Source organism: Eubalaena glacialis, chromosome 14, assembly GCF_028564815.1.
Source record: "Eubalaena glacialis isolate mEubGla1 chromosome 14, mEubGla1.1.hap2.+ XY, whole genome shotgun sequence".
In the NCBI taxonomy this organism is placed as follows: domain Eukaryota; kingdom Metazoa; phylum Chordata; class Mammalia; order Artiodactyla; family Balaenidae; genus Eubalaena; species Eubalaena glacialis.
In genome coordinates, this window is record NC_083729.1 from 23,105,007 (window position 1) to 23,125,458 (window position 20,452).

General features: G+C 39.3%; 1 protein-coding gene across 1 annotated transcript; it reads right to left on the reverse strand.

Annotated features, from left to right (window-relative positions):
• Positions 1-177: 177 nt before the first annotated feature.
• On the reverse strand, positions 178-18,700 carry TRMT61B (tRNA methyltransferase 61B). Its single transcript, XM_061211287.1, has 6 exons — positions 17,987-18,700; positions 13,129-13,231; positions 10,224-10,414; positions 1,920-2,011; positions 980-1,206; positions 178-263 (listed from the first exon to the last, which is right to left on the reverse strand). The coding sequence occupies exons 1-6, from the start codon at positions 18,698-18,700 to the stop codon at positions 178-180; spliced, it is 1,413 nt and encodes a 470-aa protein (XP_061067270.1).
• Positions 18,701-20,452: the final 1,752 nt, after the last annotated feature.

Consider the following 20,452-nt stretch of genomic DNA (forward strand, 5'->3'; position numbering starts at 1 on the left):
CAAAGTTCTATTTTGATATTTTTCTTCACATCTTCAAATCAGTTGTCATCTGAGGTACTCAGTTAAGTTGTGGTTTGCACTTCCTCAACTTGACAAGAAAAGCTAATTTGAGGGGAGGAAAAGGTAAGGTCATTGCAATTATGAGAAGAAAACACCATGTAATATAGCATGAAAAAATTACTCACCTGTATGACCAGTTTGCCAGTGTATAGGTCTAGCAATATAGGGAAATGATCCATAGGGAAAATCAGAATGTGATTCTTCTGTTATAGAACAAAATATGTATTGTAAGCTACATAAAATATTTTATAATTTGTTCACAAAATTGTTAAAAAACAAATTACTGTCCTTTTCCTGTAAGTTTTTTTCTCTCAGACTTTTATTTTTTTTAGCATTTGTCTTGGAGCTATTCTGACAGTTATCTTACAGAAACAACTTGCCAAGGATGACATGATAAACCTATATATGGTTTTATAACCAAATGGATAAGCCCATATCATAAATCAATGGATGTCTGAAAACTTGTTTATGGCCTAAGTAATGTGTACATACAACAAGGACCTAAATTTAGTTCTTTGAAAAATTCCTAGAAGTTGCTTTTTGGAATATTAGCTATTTGCATATCGGGTCCTATTAAATTCTTTCCCTTCAGTGATAATCACTGATCTAAATTTAAAACATTCTTTAGTATATTTAAAGTATTTCATAAGCCAATCCCCTTGTCACAAGTAAAATATGAATATTATAAGAAGTTCAGTTCTTCAAAGGTATCAGAGTTTTACATAAAAGGCAGGAAAAGTCATGATTCTGTCTCTTAAAAGATTTTAATTTAACAGAATAAATACCACATTTCAATTTCTATAGGAAAAACATAATAAATCCCTGAGAAATATTTTTATAATGTATTGCCCAATACATTCAGGAATGTATTCTCCATTTATTATTGCAAACACATGCATAAAATAAAACTCAAGCTCACCATGGTCATCTTCTTGAAACATCTCACCTTCAATTCTAATTTTCTTTTGAGAATGTAATTGTAAATCTGTGTTGATTTTAGGTTCCACTTTTTGAGGTAAAATTCCATTTTTCTGTTTTGCAAGGCAAACCAACCAATCTCTGACAATAACTTCACTTATCTTTTCACATGAGAGGGCAAGTTCACAGATGCGAATTCCATCTAAAAGTTCAATAACCTGTGTGATGCTTTCAAAAAAGTGAAAAATCTACTTTAAATTTCTACCACAACAATAACTTTATACTTAAGTTCACTATACCTCTTACCCCAATTTAAATGCTATGCTTAAATCAAAAGGGAAAAAAAGTAAATATGCAAGTTAGGGCACATAAGAGGAGAATACTAAGTAAAAACAATAAAGAGACTATAACATTATTGTTCACATTACACTTTTAAAAACTTTTCTTCTAAATTGTCAGAAGAAATATGCATCTTATATTACCATTTATGTAAAGGATGATTTAAACAGCAATATAACTGAATTTGGGACATATGCTGTTTCATAACAGTTGTGGTTTTTTTTGACTTTTTTAAAAAATTAATTTGTTTATTTTGGGCTGCATTGGGTCTTCATTGCTGCGCGCGGGCTTTCTCTAGTTGTGGCGATTGGGGGCTACTCTTCGTTGCAGTGCGCGGGCTTCTCATTGCGGTGGCTTCTCTTGTTGTGGCGCATGGGCTTAGTTGCTCCACAGCACGTGGGATCTTCCTGGACCAGGGCTTGAACCCGTGTCCCTTGCATTGGCAGGCAGATTCTTAACCACTGTGCCACCAGGGAAGCCCTTCATAACAGTTTTACGAGATAACATATACACTTAACTCAGTTACAAAATGAACACTTTAGCCTAGTACTTAAAACAAAACTGTGTTTAAAATAACATTACCAAAAAGTCACATTACTCACTTTGCTAGATATACAGCACATACACCACGCTGTTTAAGATTTGGGTATAAAACAGGCAAAGCAACTTGAGGATTCAACATATCCAAAGCTACCTGTAGTGGGGGAAAGAGAATCAGACTGAGTTTTGTTTAAATAAAGCATGTGTTTTCTTTTCTTATTGAGGTGAAATGATACACTTTGGGAAAGCAATTACGCAGTTAAAGTATTTCGTTTTTTAGAATGTAATACTAATGACTGTCATTTTACCCCTCTCAAAAAGGCATAATTATAATTATACAATTTGTCCTAATACTTGACTACATAAAAATTGTAATGGCATGTCTTGTACTTGGCAATATTGATAATACAGGAATCTTTAGCTATATTTTATACACATACATACATACACACACACACACACACACACACACACAGTTGCCCCTTGAACAACGTGGGTTTGAACCGCGCGGGTCCACTTAACGCAAGGATTTTTTTCAATAGTAAACACTACAGTACTACACAATCTGCGGTTGGTTGAATCTGAAGATGTGGAACCCTGGATATGTTGGAACCATGGATAGGGAGGGCCGACTATAAGTTATACTCAGGGGCTTCCCTGGTGGCGCAGTGGTTGAGAATCTGCCTGCCAATGCAGGGGACACGGGTTCGAGCCCTGGTCTGGGAAGATCCCACATGCCGCGGAGCAACTAGGCCCGTGAGCCACAGCTACTGAGCCTGCGCGTCTGGAGCCTGTGCCCCGCAACAAGAGAGGCCGCGATAGTGCGAGGCCCGCGCACCGCGATGAAGAGTGGCTCCCGCTTGCCACAACTAGAGAAAGCTCTCGTACAGAAACAAAGACCCAACACAGCCAAAACTAAAAATAAATAAGTTATACTCAGATTTTTGACTGCACGTAGGAGTGGTGCCCCTAAACCCCATGTTGTTCAAAGGTCAACTGTATATGTAAAGTTTCAATGCTTTAGTTCAGCTTTTGGCAACAGAAATTCACATTACCTCAAATATGTATTTTTATGTTCAAAAGTTTTGAATATTAATTTTAGAGATTCTAAAATTCAAGAATCATGTCCCTTATTTCTTTACTCTTCATTCAGTTGCAGAATACAGGGCTGTACTCAAAAGATGTCGAATGAATGCAAAGAGTAAATGAAATTACAAAAAAATTCACTGAAAACAAAAATACAGTCAAATAGGAAATAAAGTGACTTACTGATAGATAACTCTAGGAATCGAATGTAGTTGGCACATCATTGTATTTACTAAATTAGAAATTATTCTGTTTATGTGTTTAAAAAAAAACAGTAATAATGGGTCATCATTCATTATTAATTTATTCACCAAATATTTACTGAGCATCTACCATGTGCCAAGTATCTTGCTAAGTGGTAAAAATATAATGGGAGCTTATATTCTATTTTGTTTCATAGGAACTTATATTCTAATTAAGGAATAGGCAGTAAACAAAAATCTAATAAATATGTAATTCAGAGGGTAATGAGTGACATGAAGAACTACAGGATTATAAAGGAGGATATGAAGGATAGAATGACAGGGCAGGGGAAGGAAGTACTATTTTATACATAGGCTGGTCAGTGAAGATACCTAAAGAAAATGATTAAGGTTACCCTGTGGAAAGTGAGGGGGGAAGTGTGCTCCAGATGGAGAGAACAGCAAATACAAACGCTCTGAGGCTGTAGGATACTTGGTGAGTCTGAGAAGGCCACAGTCACTGCAGTGGAGACAAAAGGGGGAAAGTGGTAAGAGAAGAGTTCTCAGATGGTGGGGATGTGGTGGGGATGGGGAGGGACAGATTATGCAGAATCTTACAGACTTTACTCAGGAAGAGAAAAGTCACTGGAGAGTTTGAGACATGATCTGACTTTTTAAACTTTTTTGAATGTGATAAACATAACATATAAAGTTGCCATTTCAAGTGTACAATTCAGTGGCATTAAGTACATTATGACTTGGGCAAGGAAAGATGATGGTGACTTGCAGTAGCAAATAGCATTGGATGTGATGAGAACACAGAGCCAATTAGAATTAGAATTGTCTGTCGGATGTGAGAGAAAGAAGTGAGAATGAATCCAATGTTTTTATCCTAAGCTACTGAAAGAATGGAGATGTCATTTACTATTGAGGAAAATGATTTAAGACAATGGGAAGAATAAGCTTGGGGAGAAATATTTGAGAATTCAAGATTTGGACACAAGTTTAAGATGCCTATTAGGGCTTCCCTGGTGGCACAGTGGTTGAGAATCCGCCTGCCAGTGCGGGGGACACGGGTTCAATCCCTGGTCTGGGAGGATCCCACATGCCACAGAGCAACTAAGCCCGTGAGCCACAACTACTGAAACCCATGCACCACAGCTGCTGGGAGCAACTAAGCCCACTCGCCACAGCTGCGGAGGCCCATGCACCTGGAGCCCGTGCTCCGCAATGGGAGAAGCCACCGTGATGGGAGGCCCACGCACCGCAGCGAGGAGTGGCCCCCACTCGCCACAGCTGGGGAAAGTCCGCGTGCAGCAAAAGGGGCCCAATGCAGCCATAAATAAATGAATGAATGAATAAATAAATACTTAAAAAAAAGATGCCTATTAGATATCCAAGTAAAGATCTCAATGACTAATCAAAGGGCCAACAGTGTGGACATAAATTGGTTTCTGTGACTGTAGTTTTAGCATATTATCAACAAGGACCAAAAATAAGACTACCAAGAAGCCTGCCAATCCAAAGCTCCATGCTCAGCTAACAACATTACCATTCATTAGCCACTAAACCAGGAACTTAGAGTCACTATTTTCTTTACCTTGAATTCTCTTTTGAGAATCTGTGGGGTTTTGATGCTTCTATTTGGATTAAAATTATCCAGTCCTACAAATCTACCTCTTAGTATTTCTCAAATTCATCCTACTGCTAATGCTTTAGGTCAGGACCTCATCATATCTTGTTGAAACATTACAATAGCTTTCTACATAGACTATGTAAATTCCATTCTTTCACCAGAATTATTCTGAAACAGGAATCTGGGCATTCTACTCCCCTACTTAAGAACTCATCAGTAGTTTTCCATTATCTAAAAGATAATGTCCACATGTCCTAGCTTGATATACACACAAGTGTTCTTCATTATCTAGTCCCTCATGACTGTATTTGCAGCTTCATCTCCTCATTAGACCCAATTCTACAGCCATAATGTTTCATGCTTCTGAGTCTTTCTAATAAATGTTTGTATGTCTACCTTTTTTCTATATCGAAAGCTCCTTTAAATGTATAATTCATGGGGCTTCCCTGGTGGCGCAGTGGTTGAGAATCTGCCTGCTAATGCAGGGGACACGGGTTCATGCCCTGGTCTGGGAAGATCCCACATGCCACGGAGCAACTAGGCCCGTGAGCCACAACTACTGAGCCTGCGCGTCTGGATCCTGTGCTCCGCAACAAGAGAGGCCGCGATAGTGAGAGGCCCGTGCACCGCGATGAAGAGTGGCCCCCGCTTGCCACAACTAGAGAAAGCCCTTGCACAGAAACGAAGACCCAACACAGCCAAAAAAAATAAAATAAAAATAAATAAATTAATTTTTTAAAAAAGTAACAAATGTTCAAGTACAATTGGTAAAAAAAAAAAAATGTATAATTCATTTTTGTCTTAGCATAGTACACGGCACACAGCAGGTCTCTAACAGATGTTTGTTGAATCAAGAAAGTGGTTCAGTAATTCAGAGAAAGATGATAATCCTCCACTTAGATGATTAAGGTATATTCCATGGAGGAGACAATCTTTGATCTAAGCTTTGAAGGAAGAGTAGACGTTAAACAGGTAGAGAGGGACTTCCCTGGTGGTGCAGTGGTTAAGAATCCGCCTGCCAATGCAGGGGACATGGGTTCGAGCCCTGGTCCGGGAAGATCCCACATGCCGTGGAGCAACTACGCCCATGCACCACAACTACTGAGCCTGCACTCTAGAGCCTGCGAGCCACAACTACTAAGCCCATGTGCCACAACTACTGAAGCCCACGTGCCTAGAGCCCGTGCTCCACAACAAGCGAAGCCACTGCAATGAGAAGCCTGCACACTGCAACAAAGAGTAGCCCCCGCTCACCGCAACTAGAGAGAGCCCGTGTGCAACAATGATCCAATGCAGCCAAATAAATACATTAAATAAATAAATAAATTTATTTTAAAAAATAAAATAAACAGGTAGAGAAAAGGGAATAGGAGAAAACTAATAATGATGAAAATCATAGCTAATATTAATTTAATGCTTACTATATATCAGGTACTGTTCTATGCATTTTACAGAAACACCTCATTTAATCCTCAACAACACTATGAAATAGGTATTATTATTGATTACTATTCCTGTTTAATACATGAGGTGACTGAGGCACAGAAAGATTAAGTAATTTACCCAAGGTCATATTGGCTATTATGGAGCCTAAGTGAACCAGGCTGAATAAACTCCAAAACTTACTTCCCTCTATTCACTCCCTTGTTTTCTCTCCTCAGAGATAATCATTGTCCTGAAGTTGGTAATGTTGCCAAATAATTTTATGCTTTTACAACATATGTATATAGCTACAAACAATACATGGTACTGTTTTTAAAATTTAATATGTATGTGGTCATTCCATACTTATTCTTGAATAATTCGTTTTTCACTAAGTTCCATGTCTGAGATTTTTTTTTTTAATTGGAGTATAATTGCTTTACAATGTTGTGTTAGTTTCTGCTGTACAATGAAGTGAATCAGCTATATGTATACATATATCCCCTCCCTCTTGGACCTCCCTCCCATCCCCCACCCATCCCACCCATCTAGGTCATCACAGAACACCGAGCTGAGCTCCCTGTGCTATACCGCAGGTTCTCACTAGCTATCTTACACATGGTAGTGTGTCTATGTTAAACCTAATCTCCCAATTCATCCCACCCTCCCCTTTCCCCCCATGTCCACATGTCTGTTCTCTACATCTGCATTTCTATTCCTGCCCTGGAAATAGGTTCATCTGTACTATTTTTCTAGATTCCACATATATGCATTAATATACAATATTTGTTTTTCTCTTTCTGACTTATTTCACTCTGTGTGACAAACTCTAGGTCCATCCACATCTCTACAAATGACCCAATTTCGTTCCTTTTTATGGCTGAGTAATGTTCTATTGTATATATGTACCACATAGTCTTTATCCATTCATCTGTCAATGGACATTTAGGTTGTTTCCATGTCCTGGCTATTGTAAATAGTGCTGCATTGAACATTGGGACACATGTGTCTTTTTGAATTATGGTTTCCTCAGGGAGATTTATTGATGTAGATATAGTACATTTATTTCACTATGTTAAATAATACCATTGTTAGTATTCCATCATGTCCATTCCTCTTTTGATGGTTAGGTTGTTTACAAAATGTACTAAAATTTGTTTAAAATCTTTTATTAGCCATTTTTTTCTTGTTCTGTTCTCTTTGTCTTTGTGGTTCAACACCTTTTTTATTCATCTACCCTCATTTGAGATGGCAGGAGTATAGGCAGGTTATATAAAAAAGCTAAAGAAAGGAAGGTTGAGATCAGATTCTGAAGGACACCATAAATCTTTGAATGAAAAGCTCCTAATTGGTTTCTCAGCAGGAGAGTGACAGTATGAGAACTAGATTAGTCTAAAGATGAGGAGAATGGATTGGAAGTGTGAAGGCCCAGGAGGTGAGATGGCAGCTAGGAGAGGAATTAAGTAGTCAAGGAAGGAATAATCAACTAGGATAAGAATAACCAGAAATCAAGTGGTGGGAACATGCATAGAAATTTATGTTTACTAGTATGGAGGTTCCTTAAAAAACTAAAAGTAGAGTTGCCATTCAAAAAGATACATGCACCCCAATATTCACAGCAGCACTATTTACAATAGCTGAGATATGGAAGCAACCTAAATGTCCACCGATAGATGAATGGATAAAGAAGATGTGGTACATATACACAATGGAATACTACTCAGCCATAAAAAAGAATGAAATAATGCCATTTGCAGCAACATGCATGGACCTAGAGATTATCATACTAAGTGAAGTAAGTCAGAAAGAGAAAGATAAATACTGTATGATATCACTTATATGTGGAATCTAAAATACAGCACAAATGAACTTATTTATGAAACAGAAACAGACTCACAGACATAGAAAACAAACTTATGGTTACCAAAGGGGAAAGGGGGGGGGGAGGGATGAAGTAAGAATTTGGGATTAACAGATACAAACTACTATATATAAAATATCAATAGATAAATAAGGTCCTACTGTATGAACTATATTCAATATCCTGTAATAAACCACAATGGAAAGGAATATGAAAAAGAATATGTATATACATGTACAACTGAATCACTTTGCTGCTGTACACCAGAAAATAACACAACATTGTAAATCAACTATACTTCAACAAAATAAATAAATAAACATCCTCTCCCCCAAAGATATTTATGTTTACTATACACCTCTTGAGTTTTGGTCAAGTGCTACCTTCAAGCAGGACTTTTACCAACTGACAATTTTTAGAGACTTTCTTAAAGAAAGGAAAATTCTTCATGATCTAGCTTTAACTTAATAATTCTATATTATGAGTAATTTATTTATGAACACCAACTATAGTTCTTTGCCCCAATAGTATATGACTCTTCCCCAGAAGCTGACAGTTCTCCTCCTTCTATATGCTCTGAGTATTCATCTGACACTATTATTCAAGAGAGATTCAATTGAAAAAATCTAGTAAGGAGTATTCTTTCCTTTGGAACAGGGATGGATGTTTCAGCAGGTTTCCACAAAGTTGTAACAATACTGTTAAAATCCTTTGTTGTGTTTCATGCTCATCAAGCAAAATTCTGATGACCAGTTAAACTCCCAGGTATCTGTGAAATTCCTATGGATGGCCTACATAGAACAAGTCCTCTTTCTGCCCTTATTGAGCTATATAATATGCAAGCCAAACAAGGATGAGAAAAAACAAAACAAAACTGTGGTCCTTGTGTCCAGGAAGCTGTGCCACTGTAGCTATTGGCTTTAGTTATATTAGAGATAGGAACCAGTCCCGATAAAAATCACCTCTTTGAACTTTACTTCATTTCTCACCTAGTTTCCCCTATAAAGTTCCTAAAATAATCTAAGTTTCTAATAGCCAATTAAGAAAAGCGAAGAAGGAACTTCCCTGGTGGCGCAGTGGTTAAGAATCCACCTGCCAATGCAGGGGACACGGGTTCGAGCACTAGTCCAGAAGATCCCACATGCCGCGGAGGAACTAAGCCCATGCACCACAACTACTGAGCCTGTGCTCTAGAGCCCATGAGCCACAACTACTGAGCTCGTGTGCTACAACTACTGAAGCCTGCACACCCAGAGCCCATGCTCCACAACAAGAGAAGCCACCACAATGAGAAGCAGGTGCACCGCAATGAAGAGTAGACTCTGCTCGCTGCAACTAGAGAAAGCCCGCACACAGCAACGAAGACCCAACACAGCCAAAAATAAATAAATTAAATTAAATAAATAAATTTATTTTAAGAAAAGAAAGAAAAGCGAAGAAGACTTCTTACCCAGACCTCAGTCCATAGCATCAAGCCATGAACTGATAATGGCATCATCAAGGATAAGGCAACTTAAACTAGAATTCTGAAACTTTGAGGTCATCTAATAGCATTATGGCCCACATCTCCACCATCACTGTTCACAGCTTAAAATGGCATTCTCTCATCATCTATCCTTTTATCTTCATAATACTCTGCTTCTCCTCCCCTAACTCAACCTCCCACTCCTCCACCTCCTCACAAATCCCTCCACTCCGCTTTCTGGAGCTTTGTTCACAATAAATATGCCTCTATCCTCAACATCTTTAATTAACACTCCTCTACATCCTGACTTTAACTGTCAAAAGATGCCTCTTGCCTCTTCCCCCAAAAACGGAGGCTATTTATTCCCCCAAATCTCACAATATGAGGTCAGGTGCGGGGCTCAGTATGCTCCCAATGCTGCTTCCAAATTATTATTCCTTCATCCTAGAAATGTTGAAGTTCATGATGCTCAACTACTCCTCCTAGTATTTCATCATTACCCCACATTTATTAACAACTTTGGCAGCTAATTCAGTATATCTCTCTGCTCTAAATCCCACCATGATATTAAAGGAAAATATTCCTCCCACTCTTAGAGATAGAAATGGGGCAAATAATGAAGGAAGATCCTTTTCCATATAAAAGAAGTGTGGCCCTTGTTTTCTTTGTACTCAGTATTAGGTAATATCATAGGACTCACTTTAGAAAACTTACCGCATCAAATGTTAAAGATTTTATGTCTTCAGTTGCTCCTAAAATATCCTTATGAATAAAATCCACGCTGTCTGGCCACTCTTCTACATGACTCATTTTCCATGAATCACGCCAGTGTTTGTAATTCTTCTTAGCCAGTTCATGGTGGTCTTTTCGAATTTCAAAACTTATGACTCGTCCTTGTGATCCAACTTAATTTAAAAAAAATTATGACACTACACAGTATTAATCAGTACATAAAGAATGTCAAAATTTTATTTTGCAAAGATATTACATGGATGTGAAAAAATAATTCAAATAGTTCAAGGTTACAAAAGTCTCTACCCTATCCCAAATACCCAATCAATCTCCCTGATCAGAGACAATCATTCCACCGTAGTTATTTACCCTTCCCGAGATAGTCGTTGCCTATAGTACAAGTGTGCAAGTATCTTTCTCTGTTTTTAACACACGTTGTTACCTATCATATATACTGTCCTGTACCTTCCTTCTTATTTACCAATGCCATTTCAGTGATTAATGATCTACTGCATTTTTTTAAACAGCTATTATGTTCCATTGTATGACTATGCCACAGTTTATTTAACCAGTCACCTACTGATGAACATTTAGCTTGTTTCTAGTCTTATGCTATAACAAACAATATTGCAATAAAAATTATTTTGCCTAAGTCTTTGTACACATGAGCCAGTATATCTATAGGATAAAGTCCTAAAAATGGAATTGCTGACTCAAGGGATATGTGAATATTTTTATTTTGAAAATTATTACCAAATTGTCCTCCAAAAAAACAATGACACCAATTTACACTTGACCGACAATGTATTACAGTGCCTATTTCTCCATATTCTCTCCAACAAAGAGTTATCAAACTTTTTATCTGTGTCAATCTAAAAATTGCATATAGTTTATCATTGTAGTTTTAATTTGCATGTCTTTTGCTATGGATGAAGTTAGGCCTTTCACATACTTAAAAGATACTTGTACTTTTGTGTGTGTCTGAAAAACTTTCAAACTATTTATCATAGTAATACTGCAGTTTCACAGAAAACTACTACATTTTAACTTATGGCAATTAATTTTCTACCCACCTCTATATGAGGTGATTTGATACCATTTGGAGGCTGTCCCAGATCAATCAGTCTATAGTTAAAATGAAGAGTTTAAATTGCAGCATGTCTCTTTAAAATTTAAGTCCAGCTGTAAGTCATCATGTTCTCAAGGGATAAAAATTAATGTTAATAGTAGCATAAGCTAAACACTTAGAAAATTATGGTGAAAATAAATCCATCCTGAAGGTAAATAGCAATAATTTCTTGATCACTCATAGTTTGGGATTATTTATGCCATGACACTCCTCCAACACTATAGATATTAGAAATACAAACATTCCTCCTGTTTCACAAATTTTTTATAAATTCACTTTGTCAAATGCATTTAGGAATCTGTCACAGATTGTGAAGAAATGGCTGCCTTTAACTATGCACAGAAAAGAGTCCAACAAAAGATGTGAGGAGCCCAAAATGAATTTCCTGACCCAGTATAAGTTGGATTATGTTTATATGTGATGACACTAGGTCAAAAAACAAAAGGTTTAAGTTTAATTCAGTATATGTCTATCTGTAATCTTTATAAAATCTACCCACATACACCTACAACTGCTCTAACAATGTTTATTAGCAAAAAAGAATGCACTAATAAAACCAACATGAATGATTAAAAAAAAAAAACTACCAAAAGAGAATGCTGTCTATTGTTAGGTGAGAAAGGGAACACTGCAGAGGCAGCCAAACAAGCCAAAGCAATCCTGACAATCAGAGGAATTAAGTGGTCAAAGGGAGCAATAATCAACTACAATAACAGTAATCAGAAATCAAGTGGTGGGAACATGAACAGATATTTATGTTTACTATATACCTCTTGATTTTTGATTAGGTGCTACCTTCAAGCAGTACTTTTACCAACTGACAATATTTAGAGACTTTCTTAAAGAAAGGAAAATTCTTCATGATCTAGCTTTAGCTTAATAGTTCTATATTACGCATTAATTTATTCATGAACAGCAAAAATAATTCTTTGCCCCTGATAGTATATGACTCTTCTCCAGCAGCTGACAGCCCTCCTCCTTCTATATTCTCTCATACTGAGTATTCACTTGGCACTATTATCAACAAAAACATGTACATGTGTGCACAAAAGACAAGTACAAGAATGTTCAGAGAAGCACTATTCACAATGTTCAACTCAAATGCCCATCAACAGCAGAATGGATAAACTGTGCTTTACTTACAAAAATGGCAACTAAAATGAAATAACCATTGCTACATGCAATGGCTGAACCTCACAAACAGAATGATGAATGAAAGCAACCAGATTCAAAAGAGTACAATACTACAGGATTCCTTTTACATAAGATTCAAAACAGGCAAAACTAATCAATGGTCATAAAAGTCAGAGTAGTGGCTACCTTCTACCTTTGGGTAGGATAAGGACTGAGAAGGGATTTGAGGAGGTTTCAATGGTACAATAACACTCCCTATCTTGATCTGGGTAATAACTACGTGAGTGTGGTCACGATATAAAAATTCATTGAGGTATACACTTATGATCTGTGTACTTTTCTGTAGCTATGTTACATTCTAATAAAAAATTTAGTTAAAAAAAAGTGTGGAGGGAGCAACAGAAAGCAAACAGAGAGAGGGTTAGACAGAGAATGACTTGAATAAATGTACAAAATGGAAAGAAAAACAGTTGCTTACATTTGATTTCAAGGAGAATGCTCTCTATCACAAAGTTATGTGAATATTTTCTGAAACATCTGTATCTATTTAACTTCCCGTTATTATGAACAGATTGAATGTTTTCTTTGTCATCTAAATTCAACTCATTTATCCCAATCTCTTACCTGCTTTGGATAAAAACAAGCTCATTCCACCAGAGCCCGAGCTAGCTTCCAAAACAGTATCACCTGGGTGGATATTCATCATCAACAGTATCATATTCATATCCTATGATTGAAATACAGCATGGGTGACTCTGTGACCAATAAATATGTACTAAGCACCTAGGCTTACAAACACTATGTTGGACTTGGAGAAAAGAAGTGAAAAAAAAAAAGGATTAAACTTTGGCCCTGCCTACCAAAAGTTTATATTTTACTTGATGAAATGAGAGATTCAAGAATCAGGTAGCAAATACAGAAGCACTTCAGTATAATATTGAAATTACAGAAAATAAGTAAGAATAGGAGCTCAGAGAAAGGAGAAATCAGCAGACTTCCCTAGCTTAAAGACATAGAGAATTTAAGGAAACAGTCACAAAGCAGAAACAGGTTTGCCCATCTCAGGAGGAGCGGTAAGGAGAGACCTGAATCCATGCTAACGCATCTGAACTTAACCTGGTAAGTAACTGGGGCATGTCACTGAGGTAATATTAATGGCATTTTATAAAGATTAATCTGTGAGACGAATACAGGATGTACTAGAATAGAAAAAAATTAGAGGTAGAAAAACCAGTTAGGAAGTTATTACATAATCTCTGCATGAAATGATGAATGCTCATTTAGAATTAGGATACCAGGAATAGACAGAAGGACTCATTTGCCAAACTTTATAACTAAAGAATTGTTTTGTTAACAGAAATATCATGGATGATAGTAGTAATAGCTGTTTATTGAAACTTCACCAGGTGCCAGGCTTCTGTTAACTATGCAAACTGCTTTCAAACATTATCTTGTTTAATCAGAATAATAATATGAGAAAAGTTATCACCATCCCCATTATAAGGATGAGAAATCAAAAAAGTAATTTGCCCAAAGTCACACAGCCAGGAATCAAGTGGGCAAGTCAGGGGTAGAACTGATGTTGAACTCCCAAACATCTCCTAACCACGCTGTTGATCATTTCACTATATATTACAAATGCTATATAGAGAGAAAAATTTAAATGTCAGCATTTATTTCAACATCCCCCCAATAACAAACCTTTCGAAGTTGCTAATAAGCAGCACATCTGGTAAGGTTTTACTATCTTTTCCTTCTCTGGCAAAAGCTGCTGTGAAAATTCTAAAAGAAATAGGAGGGTTTCTAGGATCCTCTGTTGAGTCACAACAAAGTTGTGTATTAAATATAGGTTTGGATGCATAAGAAACTATTTAACAGGTACAGTTATCTAATTAAAAGCCAAAATGTATTTTCTGAAATGATGGACTAAGGCTTGAACCAAATGATACTTAGACACATAATTCTTAAGGTGTATTAGTCAAAAAGTTTCATTAACAAATTCAAAGTCTTTCAGACATACATATCCTCTCCTATCTGCCAGGCACGTGGGAGTAGACGTGGGAGGGGGCACAGATAACTTCACACAGAAGTGGGAGCCAGCTCCAGTAGCCATTTCAGTGAAATGCCCTGGAGAAGGCAGTTCTATTTCCTTGGCTCTTTCATATAAGACTAAAATTATAAAAATTTAAAAAAACTTTAGCACACTTTAACTTTTGCTTCCTGCCATTCAGGTTACCTGGTCTCCATGGAATGAGGTTGGAGCCCACTTTACACATCCTAGCAATTTCAGTCCAAAGCTGGGGTGGGAATAGCATTTATTCATTTCCTTGCCTCTTTCCAAAAGGGATTTGAAGCTACTGGGAGACTCCTCTGAAGTTATGAAATATCACTCTACTATTGAGTTTTCTACACACTTTAAAAGTTTAGGCTTGGTCTTCCCTGGTGGCTCAGTGGTTGAGAGTCTGCCTGCCAATGCAGGGGACACGGGTTCGAGCCCTGGCCTGGGAAGATCCCATATGCCACGGAGCAACTAGGCCCGTGAGCCACAAACTACTGAGCCTGCGCGTCTGGAGCCTGTGCTCCGCAACAAGAGAGGCCGCGATAGTGAGAGGCCGGCGCACCGCGATGAAGAGTGGCCCCCACTTGCCACAACTAGAGAAAGCCCTCGCACAGAAACGAAGACCCAACACAGACAAAAATAAATAAATAAATAAATAAAGGCGTTCCTTTAAAAAAAAACCAAAAAAACAAAACTTTAGGCTTTCAAACAATCTTTTCAGACTTTTTCCTTTTTTTCCTTGGCAGGAATTTTAATCTCTTTCCTAACTAATTCAACAATATAAACCTAATCCTTAGCAGAAGGTTTTAATAACTGGGCTGCACTTTAGTCTTAAGTGGCAACAATTTCTACTCTCCAATGGTCCTTATATAAGTATTCCAAACATGCAAATCAGCAGAAAGGATTAATTTAAAAATTTAGGGAGTGTTGGGAATTCCCTGGAGGTCCAGTGGTTAGGACTTGGCCCTTCCACTGCCATGGTCCCAGGTTCAAACCCTGGTCGGGGAACTAAAATCCCACAAGCCACAAGGCGTGGCCTAAATAAATAAATAAATAAATAAAAATAAAATAAAAATAAAAATTTAGGGAGTGTTGCCATTTATACTTCTACTCCAAACCTAAAAGTGCTTGATATTGACCCCTGTGAAATGTTCACACTTTACACGTAACTGTTAGGAAGTTTATTCAAAATCGCTCCCTCAGACCAACTTTTAATATTAAGATAAAACTACGTAATTCTACAGAGGAGACCAGCTTTCAAAAGTCAGTGGAGGGACTTCCCTGGTGGCGCAGTGGTTAAGAATCCTCCTGCCAATGCAGGGGACGTGGGTTCGAGCCCTGGTCCCGGAAGATCCCACATGCTGCGGAGCAACTAAGCCCGTGTGCCACAACTACTGAGCCTGCACTCTAGAGCCCGTAAGCCACAACTACTGAAGCTGGCATGCCTAGAGCCCGTGCTCCACAACAAGAGAAGCCACCTCAATGAGAAGCCCTTGCAGTGCAACGAAGAGTAGCCCCCGCTCGTTGTAACTAGAGAAAGCCCGCGTGCAGCAGTGAAGATGCAAAGCAGCGAAAAATAAATAAATAAAATAAATACATTTATTAAAATATATATATATATATATATATATATATATATATATAGACTGGATTCCTACTTAGAACCTTCCAACAGTCACCCAATGCACATGGAATAAAATACTCATATCTCCAACCACAGCACATCTCATACCATTCTCTCCCTCACCTAACCCACTCAGCCCACAGCAGGAACTCTGCAATACTCTTCCCTTTGCAAGCACTCTGCTCCTAGATCTTTGCAAGGCTGGCTCTTCCTTAATTAGTTTATCAAATGTACCTCCTCAGAAACCTTCTCTAACCACCTGACATAAAGTATTCTCCTCCCCCAGGTTACCCAACACAATGTTATTGTTAATCTACTTGTCTTCATGGCACTTAGCACTACCTGAAATTATCGAATTCTTTCATTTACTTGTTTGTTCCTTGTCACCTCCTCTAGGACATAAGGTCTATGTTGAGAGCAAGGACTGTGGTTCACCACTTCACCTCCCTAAAATACTGCCCTGAATATATAAGGTAGGCGAGTATTTACTAAAGAAATAATGAATGATTTCTCATCTAGGACTAGGAGGAGGAGTTGTTACAAAGGAACATTCTGCTCAAGGACAGTGACTGTGACTAATGATTAAAATAAACCACTAGCAATGGATGATTAGCATAAGATTGTAACAAGGAACTAGGTAGGTAATTTACTTATAAATAATATTCCTTTTATGTTTAGTGTCTAATTTTAGCTGTTTTCATATAAAATTTTTTTTTTTCTAATGGGAAAAGCATAGTGAGGGCTTCCCTAGCGGCGCAGTGGTTAAGAATCCGCCTGCCAACGCAGGGGACACGGGTTCGAGCCCTGGTCCGGGAAGATCCCACATGCCGCGGAGCAATTAAGCCCGTGCGCCACAACTACTGAGCCCGCGTGACACAACTACTAGAGCCCGTGTTCCCCAACAGGAGAAGCCACCGCAATGAGAAGCCTGCGCACCACAACGAAGAGTAGCCCCCGCTCGTCGCAAGTAGAGAAAGCCCGCGCGCAGCAAAGACCAAACGCAGCCAAAAATAAAATAAATTAAATAAATTAAAATATATATTTTAGAAAGCATAGTGAGATATCTATTGTTGACAAAATATACCTCTAATAACATGCCTGATTAAATATGATTCTTAAAATATCGCCACAGTGGTACTAAAAAATTGTCCCCAAGAGTTCAACGTTCTCTTGAATGCTGAACTCGAAAACTTAAGAATTATGGGGAATAAATACACATTCTTATTGCCTAGTGAGTCCACATCACTCTATATAGTAAATCACTTTACAGATCAGAGAATCGAGGCTCCCAAGTTAAAATTAAAATCTGGCTATTTCTTCCTAAAATTAGTAATCATAAAATATGTAAAATTCATAGCCATTGGTTAAAAAAAGAAGTGAGAATAAAAACTTGAGGGCTTCCCTGGTGGCGCAGTGGTTGGGAGTCTGCCTGCCAGTGCAGGGGCCACGGGTTCAAGCCCCGGTCTGGGAGGATCCCACATGCCGCGGAGCGGCTGGGCCCGTGAGCCACAATTGCTGAGCCTGTGCGTCTGGAGCCTATGCTCCGCAACAGGAGAGGCCGCGATGGTGAGAGGCCCGCGCACCGCGATGAAGAGTGGCTCCCGCTTGCGGCAGCTGGAGAGGGCCCTCGCACAGAAGAGAGGACCCAACACAGCCATAAATAAATAAATAAATAAACCCAAAGTTTAAAAAACTTGAAACGTGCTGAGATGTGCTTTAAGTACATTAATCAGGTCTGTAGTACTGCATCCGTTTTGCTCTTGGTGGAACCAATATGAACCTAACTCCCATCGCATTACCTTAGGACATGTTATGGCAGGCCCTCTTTGCATTAGTAATACATAGTCTTCCAATGCTGGCCTCCTCAGCATGAAGTGCTTACCAGGGGAACTCCTCAGTATCTGGCCGGGGAACTTCCCCACGATCTCGCTGAACGGGACTGCCCCCCAGCTACTATTCAAGTGTCCAGCGTTGCTCAACGTAAATAATTTTTTAAATTGTGTTTCTCTCTTCCCAGTCTCAGCTAAAATCAGCTCCCCAGCCCGAAAAGGCACCTCTTGGGTAGTTGAACAGGAAGAGGAGACGTGAAGTTCGTCATCCTTGGTGGCAGACTGGGCCAAGGCGGGCAGTGAGGGACCCCCGGATCCCTGGCGTACGGGACCCGACTGGCCCTGGTCTTCACTCGAGCCCTCGCGCTCTCGAGGGGGTGACTCCTTTCGCGGCGTCGGTAGTCTGAGGCTTTCCAGCGACGAAAGACATCTGGTCCCAAGTCCCCGGACGCGCGGAGGGAGAGATGGAGGCGACTCTGCGTCTGGGTCTTTCCTCTGTGCCGCCTCGCGCTCTCCTTCTTCATCTCGCGCGTTTCTAGGCGAGAATTTGCAACACAATAACCGGGCTCTCTCGAAGGGCTCTTGCCCAAGGCAGCGCAGGAATGGACAGGTCCCGAACCCTAGCCACCTCCGGAGACGCCTCAGCGGTAGCAAGACCAGACCCAAGCGCCTGGTTGACAGCATGAATACCCGCGCAGGCGCAGTCGCAGGCGAGTGACGCAGGGCCGAGGCTCCGCCTCTCGCCGCGCGCAGCATTGACGCAGCTGCCTGGGGGCTGGACAGCTATTTCGCCGGAAGAACTCCGCTACAGCGCCTGCGTCCCGTGGAGGGGCGCAGCGGCCGAGTTGGCAGCCCGGGGGATCCGTGAGGTCCTCGTTGCGTAACTGTCCCGGGAGTGGGTCTCTTTCCCGCGCAGGGGCCCATTTTCCTCTTGGAATGTGTGCAGAGTAAACAATTTACCGCTGACAAATCTCCACCAGCCTCGTCCGGGGACAAGAGGATTAAGAGAGACACAGCCTGTCAAAGCGCTGTCTAAGCTGAAGTCCTGTACCAGGGTTAGTTAGCTCGCTGGTAATCAGGAACAGAAACGTCACTCGGTCACCATAAGTAAAACTGGCCCCGAGATGCGTTTTTATAGACTGCAGTTGGACGTGCCACCCGCTGACTGGAGCTTCTTTCCCAGCCGACCGCCTCCTTCCCCTAGTCCTAGCGAATCCCTTTTGACTGGGCTCTGACCACCTGCATGCCCTCCCCAGGCCCAGAGAGTCGGCGACCCTCGATTAAAGTGACTGTATTCACTGTGTGCTCATTTTACAGAATTGTTTTTAATCATTAAAATATAATAGTTAACTGTTTTACCCTCCCCAAAACTAAGTAAAATTATCTTAAAATTGGAAAAGGCCGATGTTAAAACAGGGGTGGAGGGGTAGAGGGGTATTACAGGCTCCATTTCATCCCCCCCCCAAGTTCATGTATCGAATTCCTAACCTTCAGTACCTCAGAATGGGACTGTATTTGGAGATAGGGTCTTTAAAGAGGTAATTAAATTAAAATGTCACCAGAATGGGCCCTAATCCAATATGACTGCTGTCCTTGTAAGAAGAGATTAGGACACAGAGGGAAGACCATGTGAAGACACAGGCAGAAGATGGCCATCTACAAGCCAAGGAGAGAAGCCTCAGAAGAAACCAAACCTGCCAACATCTTGATGTTGGATTTCTAGCTGCCAGAACTGTGAGAAAATTAATTCTGTTGTTTAAGCCAAAAAAAAGAAAACAAAAAGAGCATTGACTGTATTTTCTAATTCTCTCTCTTTAAAAATTTTTATTCCCAGGTTTTGGAACCTCCCCTCCCCCCAAATTTTTAAATAAAAACGAATTTATTTAATCCTAAAAATAAAACAAAAGAAAATTAAAAACTGGGAAAAAGTTATCTATAGAGTCCAAAATCTCATTTAACATTGAATATCACTAACCTGTTTGCTTAATATTAATTCAATTGGCAGAAGTTTATTAAGGGTCTGGCAATATCTAATGTGCCTGGTCTAACGAAGCACATTAGATATTTATTTCATTTAAGTTTACAACAATCCTGAGTCAGAAATAAGTATTCCAGTTTTACGTGTAAGAAAACTGACCCAAGGAGATTAAATGATTTGGGCAACAGCCCATAGCTGACAAGTGACATGACAGGGTTTCCTATCTAGGTCAGTTTGGTTCAGCAGTCCATGCTCTTTGTACTGTAACACCCCTTCTCAAAGGCCAGTCAACAGTACATTTGAATTCAGAGTTAACATCGGAATACATTCACAGAGCTACGAATTCAGTTTAAATTTGAGAAAATGTCTTGTTATTACTTTCAAAGACATAAATTCTTTCTAATCTGTGCTTTCTAAAACATCAACCATCATAAACTCCATTATCAGGACTTCACTCT